Source organism: Carassius auratus, chromosome 19 (genome assembly GCF_003368295.1).
Source record: "Carassius auratus strain Wakin chromosome 19, ASM336829v1, whole genome shotgun sequence".
NCBI lineage: Eukaryota > Metazoa > Chordata > Actinopteri > Cypriniformes > Cyprinidae > Carassius > Carassius auratus.
In genome coordinates, this window is record NC_039261.1 from 27,032,948 (window position 1) to 27,047,926 (window position 14,979).

General features: G+C 38.7%; 1 protein-coding gene across 5 annotated transcripts; it reads left to right on the forward strand.

Annotated features, from left to right (window-relative positions):
• Window positions 1-490: 490 nt before the first annotated feature.
• On the forward strand, window positions 491-14,367 carry topaz1 (testis and ovary specific TOPAZ 1). Of its 5 annotated transcripts, XM_026289855.1 has the most exons (20): window positions 491-589; window positions 1,081-1,771; window positions 2,632-4,951; window positions 5,318-5,388; window positions 5,583-5,644; window positions 5,896-5,998; window positions 6,125-6,177; window positions 6,302-6,388; window positions 6,540-6,603; window positions 6,689-6,840; window positions 6,941-7,033; window positions 9,985-10,100; window positions 10,209-10,275; window positions 10,417-10,588; window positions 11,825-11,925; window positions 12,017-12,182; window positions 12,261-12,413; window positions 12,856-13,059; window positions 13,241-13,418; window positions 13,510-14,367. In XM_026289855.1, exons 2-20 carry the CDS (start codon window positions 1,438-1,440, stop codon window positions 13,718-13,720), a joined length of 4,707 nt encoding a protein of 1,568 aa, XP_026145640.1. In that variant the 5' UTR covers window positions 491-589; window positions 1,081-1,437; the 3' UTR covers window positions 13,721-14,367. The 5 variants fall into 5 exon arrangements, with proteins under 5 accessions (XP_026145640.1, XP_026145637.1, XP_026145638.1 ...); XM_026289852.1 differs by having other exon boundaries at window positions 522-1,771; XM_026289853.1 differs by having other exon boundaries at window positions 522-1,771; window positions 5,324-5,388.
• The last annotated feature ends 612 nt before the right edge of the window (window positions 14,368-14,979 follow it).

A 14,979-nucleotide genomic window follows, 5' to 3' on the forward strand; every position in this document is an offset into this window, starting at 1 on the left:
TTAAAAAACACAGAGACATAGAAATACAGACAGACACAGCAATCAAAAATAAATCAAACTTGGTGTTTCTATACAAAGAATGTGTTACAAACATCTGATCTGTCTGTCTGGAGCACTGCTGTCAACACATGAGAAATAGTAATAGCCTTAAAATAGTACAGTAGTGAAATAGTAACAAAACAGAATGTTTTCTTTGCTAAAAAAAAAAGTAAGTTGTGTGTATTGTTAGAACAAAAATACAATGTATATTGCTAATTTCACACATACAATCTAAATTTAGTTATACTTCTAAGGAGGTTAGGGCTGTTTATGCTCCATTGGAGTGTGTTGTAGCATCATTTTTGTATGTGAATGCATGCCCAATTGAGAATATTTTTTATGTAGCTACAGATGTTTTAATTTAGCCATGTGCATGTTTCGGAAATTTAAACAGGGTCTACTTAACTTGTTTTATGGTTTGCTCACTAAACCGCGCGGCGGCAGTATTCATCAAACAGTGTCACATCAATTGCGCATGTCATACGTCGAAATTGGAGAGGGGAGGGATTTTTTTAATCTTTTAGTAATAATCGCTCAGTGACATGGACAGGTATTGAGGAGCTCATGTTTCATTAAAATTGTCTTTAAAAAAAAATAGGTTTCTTGTAAGGGTTATACAGTTCGTCGCGTTAACTTATACCATCTTTATCTCGGTTGACGAGCGTCACGTTATATTTAGTGCGGCGCTGCTTACGCGTTAAATGCGTTTGCTCTTGTGAATATTTTAATTAACGTTAGCAGTTTTTCTTAAATCAACAATTTGTGCTCAATATAAACTGTAATATGTTTTTTTTCCCCTGTGCATTTAGGAAAACGGAGTTCAGTAATGCATGACACAAGTTAAGTTAGCACACAAATGCACGTTTCTGTTAACGTTAATCGCGGTTAGCTTCAGTAATGCTTCCGTGCAGCGGCGTTTCGAGGATCAAATTGAAGAGGGATTCGTTTAATCGCAATAGCAAATTAAAGCCGAACAAACGCAGATGGACTGGACTTAAAAATGTGTCAGGTTTAAATCAACTTGCTGATCGTGGCTTACAGGTACAAGACCAAGCCAGTTCCCCAGGTCCGGAGAGAACCGATGTCGTTTACTCCGAAGTAAACGCCAAAGAAATCTGCGAACCAGCGTCCCGGTTTGACGGGCAAGCGAGCTCCAAACAAGACGCTTGTGCGGAACATGACGGCTGCGGAGGGGGTTATAATCAAGGTACATTCCCACCCACAGTTAGTGGCTTTAATAACTGTCCAGGGGGAGGAACTAAAGCTCAGAGTACCTGTACAAGGAGTCAGCCACCGTGCAAAAAGACGCCGAAACGGTTGTCCGAACATAGAAAAGAGTTTTTCTACCGTTTGCGTTTAGCTTTGTGCTTAAAACGTCAAAATGGCGGGAAGCGTGTGATGCACGGGCCGACAGAAGTGCAGTGCCACGCTCTGTCGTATATAAACAGTAACGTGTCGGTTCAGTCAGATAATATTTCTATTAAATCCACGGTCTGTGGGGAACCAGTGGAACAAACTCCACCTGCCCAACTAGATCCAAAGTACGATCAAAACACTGTCGGCCAAGATTATCTGGGGCAAGAAAAGCCTCGTGCCAGAAGGGGAAGACCGAGGAAACTCTTTATTGATCATTTTGGTGGCCCTGATGGACGGATGAAAACGACAATCAAGACGGACGCTCGGCGAGCGCGTGCAAGTAAAGCCAGGGGTGCCTTTTCTGGAAAAACACCAAGTAAGGGTCAAGACGTTCCTAAACATACTAATACGATTTAATACTGGGGCTAATTTAGTAGAAAAACATGTTTACATGATATTTATTTTCAGACGGTATGTTTCACAAGCAGCAAAAATTCAGTTGGGGTAACTACAAGCCCTCCAAGAGGTAGAAGAAATGAGCTAGAGTTTATCATAAAGGCATTTGCAAAATAGTGGGGTGGGGGGGGGGGGGGGAATGAAAGTTCTTTAATTGTTTACCTTACCCTTATGTCATCCCTGATGTGACTTTCTTCAGATGAACATTTTTGGAAAAAATAATGCATGTCTATGAGTCTATATAATCCAGGTGGATTGAAACCCAAAAATTGATGATTAAAAAAAAACACAGTGAGATTGTAATGGTAATCCATCTGACCCCAATGAACGAATGAATGGGCCAGAAGTGATTGTTGTAGTATAAATAAAAAATGTAAGCGTATATGTAATTTTTCATATGCCTATTGTTTAATTTTAAAATACATTTATTCATCCACTAGCATAATTTATGCAACATTGTAAACAAGGTTGGTGTTGTTTCTGAAGAATCAACTTTTGCATCATTATCTACTTGTGTTCTATGCCATCAGAGAGATGGATTTTTCTTTTCTTAAAATCTTTGTGTTCATCTGAACAAAAACGCATATCTATAAACGCATGAGAATCAGTAAATGGATGAATTTAAATTTTGGGGTGAAGAATCCCTTTAAGATAAAATTACTCAATTCGTGGAATTTGATGGAAATATCAGGGTTTTGGCAAATAGCTATAGCAAGGCTCTTTATGTTAGTATTGCATTTTTGCTCTCACGCTTCTCACCTTCTTTGTCTCTGATTGCAGATATCAGTTCAAAATTTGAGCTGAGACGACAGCTTAGGTCAAACACAAGGAAAAACTGCAAACGATTGGTGAAAAATTCGTGCTGTGCTTTGTGTGGTGATGTGAAATACATTCCTCCCCCTAGTAAGAATCTGGCCCCTTTACCCAGTCACAGATCTAGAGCTAGCCACCCCAGCCAGACTGTGTGCCAGAAAGATGCTGGTCATATCTCAAAGTCCCCAACCGCGATGAATTTCCGCTTCGAGAAATTCCCTATGGTGAATCTGTGCAATGTAGCCAGAGTGTTTGACATAGCCTCTCATGATTTCTCATACGTCTTACCAGCCGTACTAAGACAAAAGAGGAAGTGCAAAAGAGTGCAGTGCTTAAGGAAAGAATTTGATTTTCTTGTGAATCCTCATCTCCACGACATCAAGGAGTGTAGAAGTAAGATTGCCAACCAGTCCTGGGAAGTTTCCACACCAACCCATAGCTGTGCTTCTTTTTCATCAGGTGATCCACTATCTGGAGCTGCGGCCAGCACGTATGTTTCAGACACCGCTGAGACTCCTGATGGATCTGCCAAGGAATCGGATACTTGTCTTTCAAGGAATCTAGACTGCGAGAGTATGAGACAGACCGACGTCGAAGGAACTGACCTGGTACTCCCAGGGTGCGATGACAGTGGCCCTGTTGTTTATGACAAGGCCTGTCCAATGAAAAACATATCTGAAAGTCCTACCAGCCCAGCTCGTCGTGTACCACCTCTAATACTCAGACGGGTTGCTGTCAATGGCTTTGGTTTCAGAGGTGGTGATGATGATGGGGAGAACAGTGGTCATTCACTGGATGACGAGAAAGAGGAAGACAGTAGTAATGAGAATTCTGACAGTGAAGTGAACTCGCCTGAGAGTTTCTCCTGCCAGCGAGTGCAAGCCTACATATTTTTCCCTCAATCATCATGCGCTCGCACATACAAGACCTGGCCCTTCCCTAGAACGGGCCCTCCTAACGACCCCAGGTCACACCTGCGCACTGGACCGCGTTGGATTGTAACCACTTCATTTCCTGCTATCACTCCTCTCAGTGGAGCACCTGAATGCTTGTCAGACAAAGACATTCAATACGAAATGTACAAACCCACAAAGCAAAGCAAAACCAGTTATGACACAAGAGAGCTACTGGAGGGGCAACCAGTTTGTTCATTTGTACCAGGTGAGAACACATTGGAAAGTACTCAGAAAGGTCGAGTACAAAGTCTTAATCCAAGTCATACAATGACACAGGATAGTTTTATTTTGAGACTTGCAGACCACAACAGTTGCAGTTCAGAAAGTAGAGACATGCTGGAGCAGCATCCTTCTGCATCTTGTGAAAAACCGCACACTTGCACACCTGAAAGGACTCCAAGGAGTCTAGTGCACAGTCCAAGAGTCCTATTGACTCATGTTTCCGAACCTGCAGAGCCTGAGTCAAACCAAAGTCTTAAGAAAGCGTTGAAAGATGTTCTTGAGTCCTCCGTACCTGTAGTGACTGAACAGGTTAACCACTGCAAATTTAATGGTCTAGACTATGCAACATCATTAGAGGAGTATGGTCTTTTAAAAAATCATTGCCTGCTCAAGAAGTCAAATCAGAAAATGCTCTCAAGTGTGCCTGAAATTCAAGCTGATTTCATTTCGGATCTTGAGACCAGTGCCTGTCCTGTTAGCCAAACCTCAAGAGCTCAGACAGTTGAGGGTCAAGAGTGGAACGGAAATTGTGATGGACAAACTTTGTATAACCCTGGATCGCTTTCGGAAATATGTCTTCAAGTAGAAATCCTAAAAGAACAGCATCCTCCTTTAGTGACAACAACTTCCACAATGGACCAGGATGCTGATGCCACACCGTATACAGCCGGCAGCAATCCTGACTGTTCAGGAGATGAGAAGCAAAAGCAAGAATTTGACAGCTGTACAGTTGCAGACTCCTCTTCTGAAGAGGAAAACGAACATATCCCTAGTCTGTCATCAGATGACTTTGTTGAACATGATGCTGCTGTGAGCTCACAATCTGATGGCGATGGGACAAATCAGATGAATAACGAAAAACAAGGCTGTAGTCCTCCACAACTTCCTGTGGATGTTGACAGCTTCCTGGATGTTTCTAGAGCATATGAAGAAGACATCCTTGTACTAGACGTGATACAAGATGATCCAGAGTTATTTGGGGCTGTTGTCACTGAAACTCTGACTGAACAGGACACATCAACAGAGGATAATGGAGAGACACCGCCGAAGATAGAGAAACTACAAACAGGGAACCATTGCAAGATTGTCTGGGACCAAAATGCAGATGGGTAAGATTTAATATTTAATAATATTGGTTTACCGATATAATCATGAAGGTCGATATATATCGGCCGATAATTTTTTATTTTAATTTTTATCTGCATTGGCTGATGTGTTTGAGGTGGGACTTTTATTTTGACATTGCTCACATTCTCCCTCTTGTTCGCTGTTGTCAGTCGGTTCTTCCTAATACAGTTAAAGTCCGAAACTAGAACTTGCAACCTTTGGGTTAGGAGTCCAAATCTCTAACCATTAGGCTACGACTTGTATATACATCGGCTTTATATCGACCATCGGAGACCCTCCTCTCTAATATATCGGCTTTGGCTGTTTCTTCAATTTGCCTTCATGTCTTTATTTTATTTATTTTTTTGTTCCAGTGAGTCTTGCCCCACTGCTGCAGATGTCAAGACTGATAGTTTGACAGATGGCGGTTCTCTGACAGGTCTGACTGAAATATTTGAAACCATGTTAATTAGATTTTTGTTTCTGTCCTAGTGCTGATTTATTTTAATAAGTTTAATTGGTTTGTGCAAGGGTCCCATTATCTTTATAGATACAATTTTGTCCTTCAATCATTTGGATTTTTCTATCTTATTTTTACTAAAAAGTGCAACAACTTCTGTTTCTCACCTACAGTTAAGGAGACCGAAAATTACAGAGCTCAGCCTGTCCAGGAAAAGAGTATTTCAAATTCAGAGGTCAGTTTGTATGTCTCCTAAAACCTTTTGTATTTGTAATAATATTGCTGACCATTTAACAGCATTGTGATAATTGGATGTGCTTTTTTTATTGTTATTTAGCCATTGTTTCCCAAAGGGGAAATCTGTTTGTTGCTGCTATTGACAAAAAAATTAAACCATACTATTTTTGAACAATTATGATATATTGTTTTTGTTCTGAACACATTGTGATGAGCTGAGGGTTGATATTTGATATCTTCTTCTTGAAGAATGCCACAGACTGCAATAACAACCAAGAGATGAGTCAAACAAATGGTATTACAGTAATAAACACAAGAGCATCAAGACTTGCGATGGACCCATGTAGTAATGGTAGGTCCAGAACAAACATCATCTGGTTCTGTGGCACTTTAAATATAGAAAATCTGAAATAACTCTACCTGAGATGTTTATAATGAATCTAAAAGCAAATCTGTCACGTACTGTTTTATGTCCAAGGGTATGAAGTGACTCCAAAAGAGACTCCCACTTTGAGAACTTTTAACAGTAATGTGAGTATACTCCATCTGTGACATGGATAGATGAGAAAACTATTCTATTCAGTCAAAAACCATGTTTTTGAATGGATTATCTACATAATAGCACATTTCCAACCAAACTTCTCTCTGTCTTCAGTATTGTTGGTTCTACTTTAGTGAATATAACTCCTGCATGCGAAGTGTCTGTTGGTTCCTGCACGTACCAAGAGATGGGGATGAAAAGGTGTGTGTTATAATATCATTCTGATACAGTTTTTTTGTTGATGCGAGTGTCCCATTATGGTTAAATTCAGATCAAGTTGCGCCGGAGTCGTTGCGCCGGAGATGTGTTTTGTAGGCTATGATTGTCTTGAAGCTTGTTTTTTATGTTTCAGTTCTGCATGGATACAGTGAAGAAGTTTTGTCATACTGGGAAGCATGGTCTTATTCTGCGAGCAGGTAACCGGGATTTATTAAAGCAATTATGCTGATGTATAATCCCAGGTTGACTGAATGGCTTTTCTGTCTGTCTCCCTATGTGAAGTGGAGGTGTTTATGGCATATTACAGCAGTTGTTCTCCCGGCGTGAGTTTCAGTGAGGAGATTGTCAATTCTCTGCTGTCGTCTCTCCTTAATTTTTGTCTGCTGAGAGAATTTGATGCAGTCATTAACTTGCTTCTCAAACACAAGAGGCGGGTGAGTGTGATTGGTTGGAAGTATTTGTCTTTTGGAATCATTTGCCCTTTTGGAATCTAATTTTGATATATAATACTTTTTTTTTTTTTTCTTATGTCAGCCTCCACCGGAGATGATGTTAGCCGCTTTTAAACTTGTGATGGAAAGAGGGCTGATTAACTCTGTACCTGAGCTCATTCACCTCACCTCAAGGGTAATTCTCATATTCAAAGCATCAGATCACAGTATATATATGTATATGTATATGTATATGTATATTAGTGGTGGGCATAGATTATTATTTTTTAATCTAGATTAATCTCACTGTAATCTTGGAATTATTCTAGATTAAAATGTCTCATTTGAATTCTGCTGAAGGCATTCAGAATATGTGTGCTACCCAAATAAAATAATGACTAAAAGTAAGTCTTTTAGAATGGGTTTTTCAAGCCAGGTGATTAGACCAGGGGCCCATCTACTGTTTCCAAAATGCATCACAAACTAATTGAGAAAGCTGTAAACGAATTTCACATTACAAAAGGTGCAAACAACCTTGTGCCTGTTTCACACATACGTCTGCAGTGCGTATGCGTTTCACATATTTTTACGCACCCATGTTAACGGATTCCAGTGTTCACACGGTTGCAGTCCGTCAGTGTGTTCCAGGAGCAGTGCATCTGCAGCAGTGCAGCAATCGTTCACGTACAGAGTAGTGGACTGCAAACGCGTCCTGTGTGAAAGCACATCGAGTCCGTGCTGCTTCAGCACCACATACGAAACGGACTGCATACGCACTGCAGATGGAGTATGTGTGAAACAGGCGTGCGTCTTCATTCCATTGGGAAGCTTCTTAAAAAAAAAAAAATTCTCTGATGCAAACCCGGCGGCTTCAACTCCATCCATGTTAGCACGTCACGTTTGAAGTACAGACCAAAAGTTTGGACACACCTTCTCATTCAAAGAGTTTTTTTTATTTTCATGACTATGAAAATTGTAGATTCACACTGTAGACATCAAAACTATCAATTAAAACATGTGGAATTATATATGGAATTATATGCATAACAAAAAAGTGTGAAACAACTGAAAATGTCATATTCTAGGTTCTTCAAAGTAGCCACCTTTTGCTTTGATTATTGCTTTGCACACTCTTGGCATTCTCTTGATGAGCTTCAAGAGCTAGTCAATCAATCAATAACCTTTATTTATATAGTGCTTTAAACAATATACATTGCGTCAAAGCACTGAACAACATTCATTTGGAAAACAGTGTCTCAATAATGCAAAATGATAGTTAAGGCAGTTCATCAATGAATTCAGGTATGTCATCTCTGTTCAGTTTAAATAGTGTCTGTGCATTTATTTGCAATCAAGTCAATGATATCGCTGTAGATGAAGTGACCCCAACTAAGCAAGCCAGAGGCGACAGCGGCAAGGAACCGAAATTCCATCGGTGACAGAATGGAGAAAAAAACCTTGGGAGAAACCAGGCTCAGTCGGGGGCCAGTTCTCCTCTGACCAGACGAAACCAGTAGATCAATTCCAGGCTGCAGCAAAGTCAGATTGTGCAGAAGAATCATCTGTTTCCTGTGGTCTTGTCCTGGTGGTCCTCTGAGACAAGGTCTTTACAGGGGATCTGTATCTGGGGCTCTAGTTGTCCTGGTCTCCGCTGTCTTTCAGGGATGTAGAGGTCCTTTCTAGGAGCTGATCCACCATCTGGTCTGGATACGTACTGGATCCGGGTCACTGCAGTGACCCTCTGATCTGGACACAGACTGGATCTGGTGGCCACGGTGACCTCGGAAAAAGAGAGAAACAGACAAATATTAGCGTAGATGCCATTCTTTTAATGATGTAATAAGTACATAGGGTGTTATGTGAAGTTTTTCTGGTTCCGGTTTACCTTATTAATGCAGCCTAAAAATCCTTTTACGGATTTGGATATTAAAAGCATATTAGTATGTTATGTGTATGCCAGGTTAAAGAGATGGGTCTTTAATCTAGATTTAAACTGCAAGAGTGTGTCTGCCTCCCGAACAATGTTAGGTAGGTTATTCCAGAGTTTAAGCGCCAAATAGGAAAAGGATCTGCCGCCCGGAGTTGATTTTGATATTCTAGGTATTATCAAATTGTCTGAGTTTTGAGAACGTAGCGGACGTAGAAGAGTATAATGTAAAAGAAGCTCATTCAAATACTGAGGTGCTAAACCATTCAGGGCTTTATAAGTAACAAGCAATATTTTAAAATCTATACGATGTTTGATAGGGAGCCAGTGCAGTGTGGACAGGACCGGGCTAATATGGTCATACTTCCTGGTTCTAGTAAGAACTCTTGCTGCTGCATTTTGGACTAGCTGTAGTTTGTTTACTAAGCTTTCAGAACAACCTCCCAATAAAGCATTACAATAGTCTAACCTTGAAGTCATAAATGCATGGATTAACATTTCTGCATTTGACATTGAGAGCGTAGGCCGTAATTTAGATATATTTTTGAGATGGAAAAATGCAGTTTTACAAATGCTAGAAACGTGGCTTTCTAAGGAAAGATTGTGATCAAATAGCACACCTAGGTTCCTAACTGATAACGAAGAATTGACAGAGCAACCATCAAGTCTTAGACAGTGTTCTAGGTTATTACAAGCAGAGTTTTTAGGTCCTATAATTAACACCTCTGTTTTTTCTGAATTTAGCAGTAAGAAATTACTCTTCATCCAATTTTTTATATCGACTATGCATTCCATTAGTTAGCTAGTCACCTGAAATGGTCTTCCAACAGTCTTGAAGGAGTTCTCCGAGAGATGCTTAGCACTTGTTGGCCCTTTTGCCTTCTGTCTGCGGTCCAGCTTACCCCTAAACCATCTCGATTGGGTTCAGGTCCGGTGACTGTGGAGGCCAGGTCATCTGGTGCAGCACCCCATCACTCTCCTTCTTGGTCAAATAGCCCTTGGCGCCTTCAGTGTGAATCTACAATTTTCATAGTCATGAAAATAAAAAAACTCTTTGAATGAGAAGGTGTGTCCAAACTTTTGGTCTGTACTGTGTATATATATATATATATATATATATATATATATATATATATGAGTTAATAGATGGTGCCATATTGCATCTTATTTCAGATGAGCTTTAGTGTCCATATAATGGGTGTTTGTTTTTGCATGTTTAGATTGTCGAGGCAGGATGTGTATTCAGTGTGGATCAGTGTGAGGTCATGCAGAATCATCTCCAAATTATGCAGGTTCCTAGACAGCAGATGGACATTTTCCTAGCTGTTAAATGCAGGTATGCACCCTCCCACAGCAGATCATTTACATTATTGGACTTTGTTGTTTTAGGTTTCATTACAGTGAAGTCATATGATGTCACACAAACATGTTGTTATATTTGTAGAGCTCTGGTAACTAATCCCCATACCTCCGAGCTGTCAGATCTGGCTCAGGCTGTTGTTAGAGTTGAGGTAAGATCACTTCTTCATTTTAAATAATACTTCTGTAGATGTATATACACTTTTTGCTCCATTTTCATTTCTATATATTGCCATCAACATAAAAATGCTAATATTTTCAGTATAATTTGGTGTTTGTGTGTGTGTGGCCAGATGCTGAAGCATCAGGAAGACTGGGCTGGACTGGCTCTAGTATTCTGCAATGTTTGTGTTGGGTCACACAGTCAAATGGAACTTCTCCGGTTTTGCTGCTGTGTTACCATGGCACTGCTGAAAGAGCCCAAAGGCAAACTCACCCTACCGTATGAGCTGTTTGCTGAATCAGGTGCACACTGTGAAGTAATTCATATGTACAGTAGCACTCAAAAGTTTGGAGTCGGAAAGATTTTACCTTATTGTTGTCCACTTTATTTTTTTATTTTTTATTTTTTTTTCTATATGCTCTAAGTGAAACACATGCAAAAGAACAGAACAGGCAGGTAACTAGGGGCTTCATATACAGTTAACTTTATATCAGAGGTTACTCTCCCAATAGTGTTGAAGGAGAGGAAAAAAAAAAAATTAATAAACATTCATCAGTAAAATATTTGGTAATGGTCCTTTCAAGTCCATAAAAGGTTCAAGGTCCCCCCATAGAACATACAAATCCAGAATATTTTTCTTGTACATGTTTCACATATTGAAAAATAGGAAAATATTATCAATATAAAAAGACTGTTAAATTGTACATCTGAGGAGTAGAGGGGGGAAAAACACACGCACATATTACAGTAAATTTACATAAAAACAAAAAACTTTTTTTTAAAGTCTGCATTTATTTAAACTAAAAACATATTTGAAATGTTATTCCAATATAAAATGTATGCTATGCTCAACATTTGAAGTGGATCAAAACCTTTCATCAAAGTTGTCTTAAAACCACGGTGGTTCTTGTCTTAGGACAACTTTGACTACTGTATTTTTATAATGTAATTTAGTCAGTATCACAGTATCAAAGAGTTTTAAACATTTTTTTTGTGTGAGGAAACTGATATTGTTCTGAATTTGATGAATAGAAAGTTCCAAAGAAAAGCATTTATTTAAAATATTTTTTTTTTTACTTTGTCTAATACTGTCGCTTTTAACTATGTATTACAGTCCTACTGATTACAAGTATTAATTACTTAATAAAAATGTTAAAAAAATGTTCCGACCCAAAATTCTGAACAGTATACTGTAGGCTACCATACTTTAATTTAATAAGTGCTTTAAATATAAGCCTTTGCATCAGGGTGTGCCAAGGTTATTAATAAATAATAATAATAATAATAATAATAATAATAGAAAAAAAAAAAATAAAACCTAATGTTGTTTACGTATAGTCAGTTTCTATTACATAAAATGTCAGGTTTGATATGTTTAAAAAAAAAAATGTAATTGGAAAGTGAGGACTTGGTTTCTAAATGAAATCCTGTCTCAATGATTTCAATTAACTGAATTAAATCCTGACGGGATCCTTAATTGTTTGAAAGTTTCTGGAACGTTCATGTTTGAAGTGGATTATCATGTCTGTTTCTGTCAGTGTGTCAGCAAGTCTTGTCCAATGACATGATAAAAACCATCCTGGGGAGAATTGGAGTCTCTCTGATCTTCAGGTACCACAGGACACGAGATTGGAATAAGGTGAGAGTGGGTCCTGTTTGTGGAAGCGTTCTGTACAGCAGTGAACCTTTGACTGACTGCTGTGTGCACTGTATGTCTTGCATGTGCTCAGGGAGTGAAGCTGGTCAGTGTGATGTTCAGGCTGCACATTGAGTTCATCACTCTGAAAGGGCTAATGGGGAATGAGAACCGGGTGTCTCGCTGTCAGCTGGTCACTATGGCCACAGAGTTCTTCCTCCATAGCGGGAGTATTGAGGGAGCTTTGAAAATGCTGAGAGGTAAAGGGGAGACTTTGTGTGTGCAGTTCCGAATCAGTAAATAAAGGATCATCTGTGTATGTGTCTCTGTTCCTTCAGCTGATGGCTGGTTTGTGAACTCCAGCATGTGGCCTTGTGAGCAGGTCGACATCGAAAATCGAAAACATGTCCTGACGCTCTTAGCTGAGAAGACGTCACACAGAGATGCCTTTGAGATTATTACCAATTTACCTGGAATCAGACAACCGATAAGTGAGTTATTGGGAATCATCATCTCTCATCGCGATATACTACAGTTCAGTAGTTTGGGATCAGAAAGGTTTTTTTAAAGAATTTTCTTCTTCTAGCCAAGGTTGCATTTAATTACAGTACAATGTTTTAAAATGTATAAACTTTTTTTCTATCCTATTTACACACACACACACACACACACACACACATATATATATATATACATACACACACTACCATTTAAAAGTAAGATTTATAGTAAAAAAAAAAATTTCCAGAGAGATTAACTTTTATCCAGCAAGGATGTTTATGCATTTGTTTTTACCTCAGAAACCGTATTCATTATAGTTTAGTCTATTACAATTAGGAACATCAGTCAGATTAATTTCTTAATATGCTGACTAATTGATTAAATGAATAAAATTTTACTGCATATGAATCCAACTTGAATTCACTTTTTCAGATGGTGTGCAGATAAACGAATATGCTGAAACGTTCAATGTTCATCTGCGTCTGTGCTTGGTAAAGCAGACATTACCAGTCGCTGCAGATCTCCTTGAGTTCATGCTAATACACGGTCTGGTGCCTGATACCCTCCAGCTACAGAACCTCATCCATAAATTGGGCAAACAGAACAACTGGAGCCGTGCCAGGGCGCTTTTTAAACGTGAGTAACATAACTTCACATCTCAAAGTTAACCGTTGCTGTTGAGTCACCGGAACTGATCATACAGGAGTCCTTTTTAGTGAGCAGTCACTAAATTTTATTTTTAGTCAATTATTTTTTTTACCTGATATTTATTTGTCAAATGTGAGATGTTTTTGATGTAGCATTGAATGTGTCCCAGGTGCTCAGTCGGCAGGGTTTTACTCTGCGGTGGTGTGTGAAAGAGACTCTCTGTTTCTGCCATGTAATCTCAGTGAAATTGAGATGACGCTGGCCTTTGAGATGTTCATCACCTTTATTAATACCAAACTACTGGCCCCTTCTGGAGCCTCCCAACCACTTCTCATTACACTCAGACGGTAAGTGCGTATATTAGACAAGTGAGCTTACGAGCACTTATATATTATTGTTCAGTCCATGATTTGTGAGTATGTGAGTTGTTTGGTTTAGGCATGCCGATATTGAGGATTTAACGGAGAGTGTGTACTTGGCGGCGGGTTGTCGGCTTCTCTCTGCGGCTCTCATACCAAACCCTAAATTGAGCATCCGCTACACAGCTGTCAATAAAAGCCAAGAACAGTTCTTTCACCTGGACCGTGCATCTGCCCACAAATGGTTTTTGCAGAACGAGCGTTGGGCACGAGAGATTTGGGCAAGCTAACACACACACACACACATGCTTGTGAACAGTCCCCAAAGTGACGAATGTCTCAGTCTATCAAAGGTTAATTTATATGTTACAGACTGTTAAAACTGAGACTTCTTGAAACTGGTTGCACAATATTTTGTGGTGTTTGTTTTATATTTCTTTAAAACATTATTGAAGGACAAGACTGCTTAGTTTTGAGTTGTAAAAAGAAAGGTTTTGTAATCTTTAGTTTCATGTTCTTAACAATTTCAACTTCCAGAGATTTACATCGGAGCCTGCAAACTTGGAAGTCGTTCATGTGGAAAGAAATAAAACCATTGACAACGACCAAAAAATAACTGTTGCCTCGAGTATATAAATATAAAAAGTCTAAAATAGTTTAGCATTAAAAAAAAAGTTTTTTTTCTACTAAAGGCTTTGATAAAGATTTAACAGTTACTTTCACTGTTACCATTTGCCTTACCAATAAGAAATTGTCCGATTCATTTGGTGATTTAAACTGCAAAAATGTATGGTACACATGGTAGCTCTGAAAGGCACTTATGTACATTTCATATGAAAGACATGCCATCATTGGATACAATTTTGTCTAGTTCTGCAGTGTGTACATTTCAGTTTGTTCAGTTTAACTGAAAATAATTACAAATAAATTTCAAATCAATACCAATCTGAAGTCTACTTTTTATTGTATTATGTCCACAGGTAGCCGTCACAATGTTCTTAGTTTTCAAGGGGCTATTTCTGTTAATGTCTGTCTTTTAAAAAATGAGAATACATTGCTGTATGACACTTTGAATCCTATTTTTTGTCATGGCCAATGGAAGCCTGTTTGGACAAGTTTCCTTTTCACTGTTGACACTTATTTTGTAAAAAAAAAAAAAAAAGTCTCTTATGTATGTACAGCCAGTAAATAAGAAACGTGTGAATCCTTTTTGGAATTCACTAATTTGAACTGGAAAATAACTCCCAGTTTGAAGGAATGTTTGTGAATTGGCTTAAGCGGAGTTAAAAAAAAATTAAAAAATCTACTTTTACATCAAAAGTATCTTATCCAGATAGTTATATCAATATTAAACCCAATGTTTTCGAATATGCTCTAAATATTTTATTATAGGCCATAAATAACATTTGATGCAAACATTATTTTACTGGTGCAGGAAAATGCATAACACCCAAGAAATTAAAATACCATTGATTAGTTTTTAGAACTAGTAATGGCTCCTTACAAGCTTAAGGTGGTGCATTCTCAAGCTCGGACCTCCAGACTTGCC

Excerpts from the sequence above, each read along its gene's own strand:
- topaz1 (XM_026289852.1), top strand. The coding sequence starts at position 937 with ATGCTTCCGTGCAGCGGCGTTTCGAGGATCAAATTGAAGAGGGATTCG. Across the intron at positions 7,034-9,984 it reads TCATTCACCTCACCTCAAGG|ATTGTCGAGGCAGGATGTGT; the intron begins GTAATTCTCATA and ends TTGCATGTTTAG. Across the intron at positions 10,589-11,824 it reads TGAGCTGTTTGCTGAATCAG|TGTGTCAGCAAGTCTTGTCC; the intron begins GTGCACACTGTG and ends TGTTTCTGTCAG.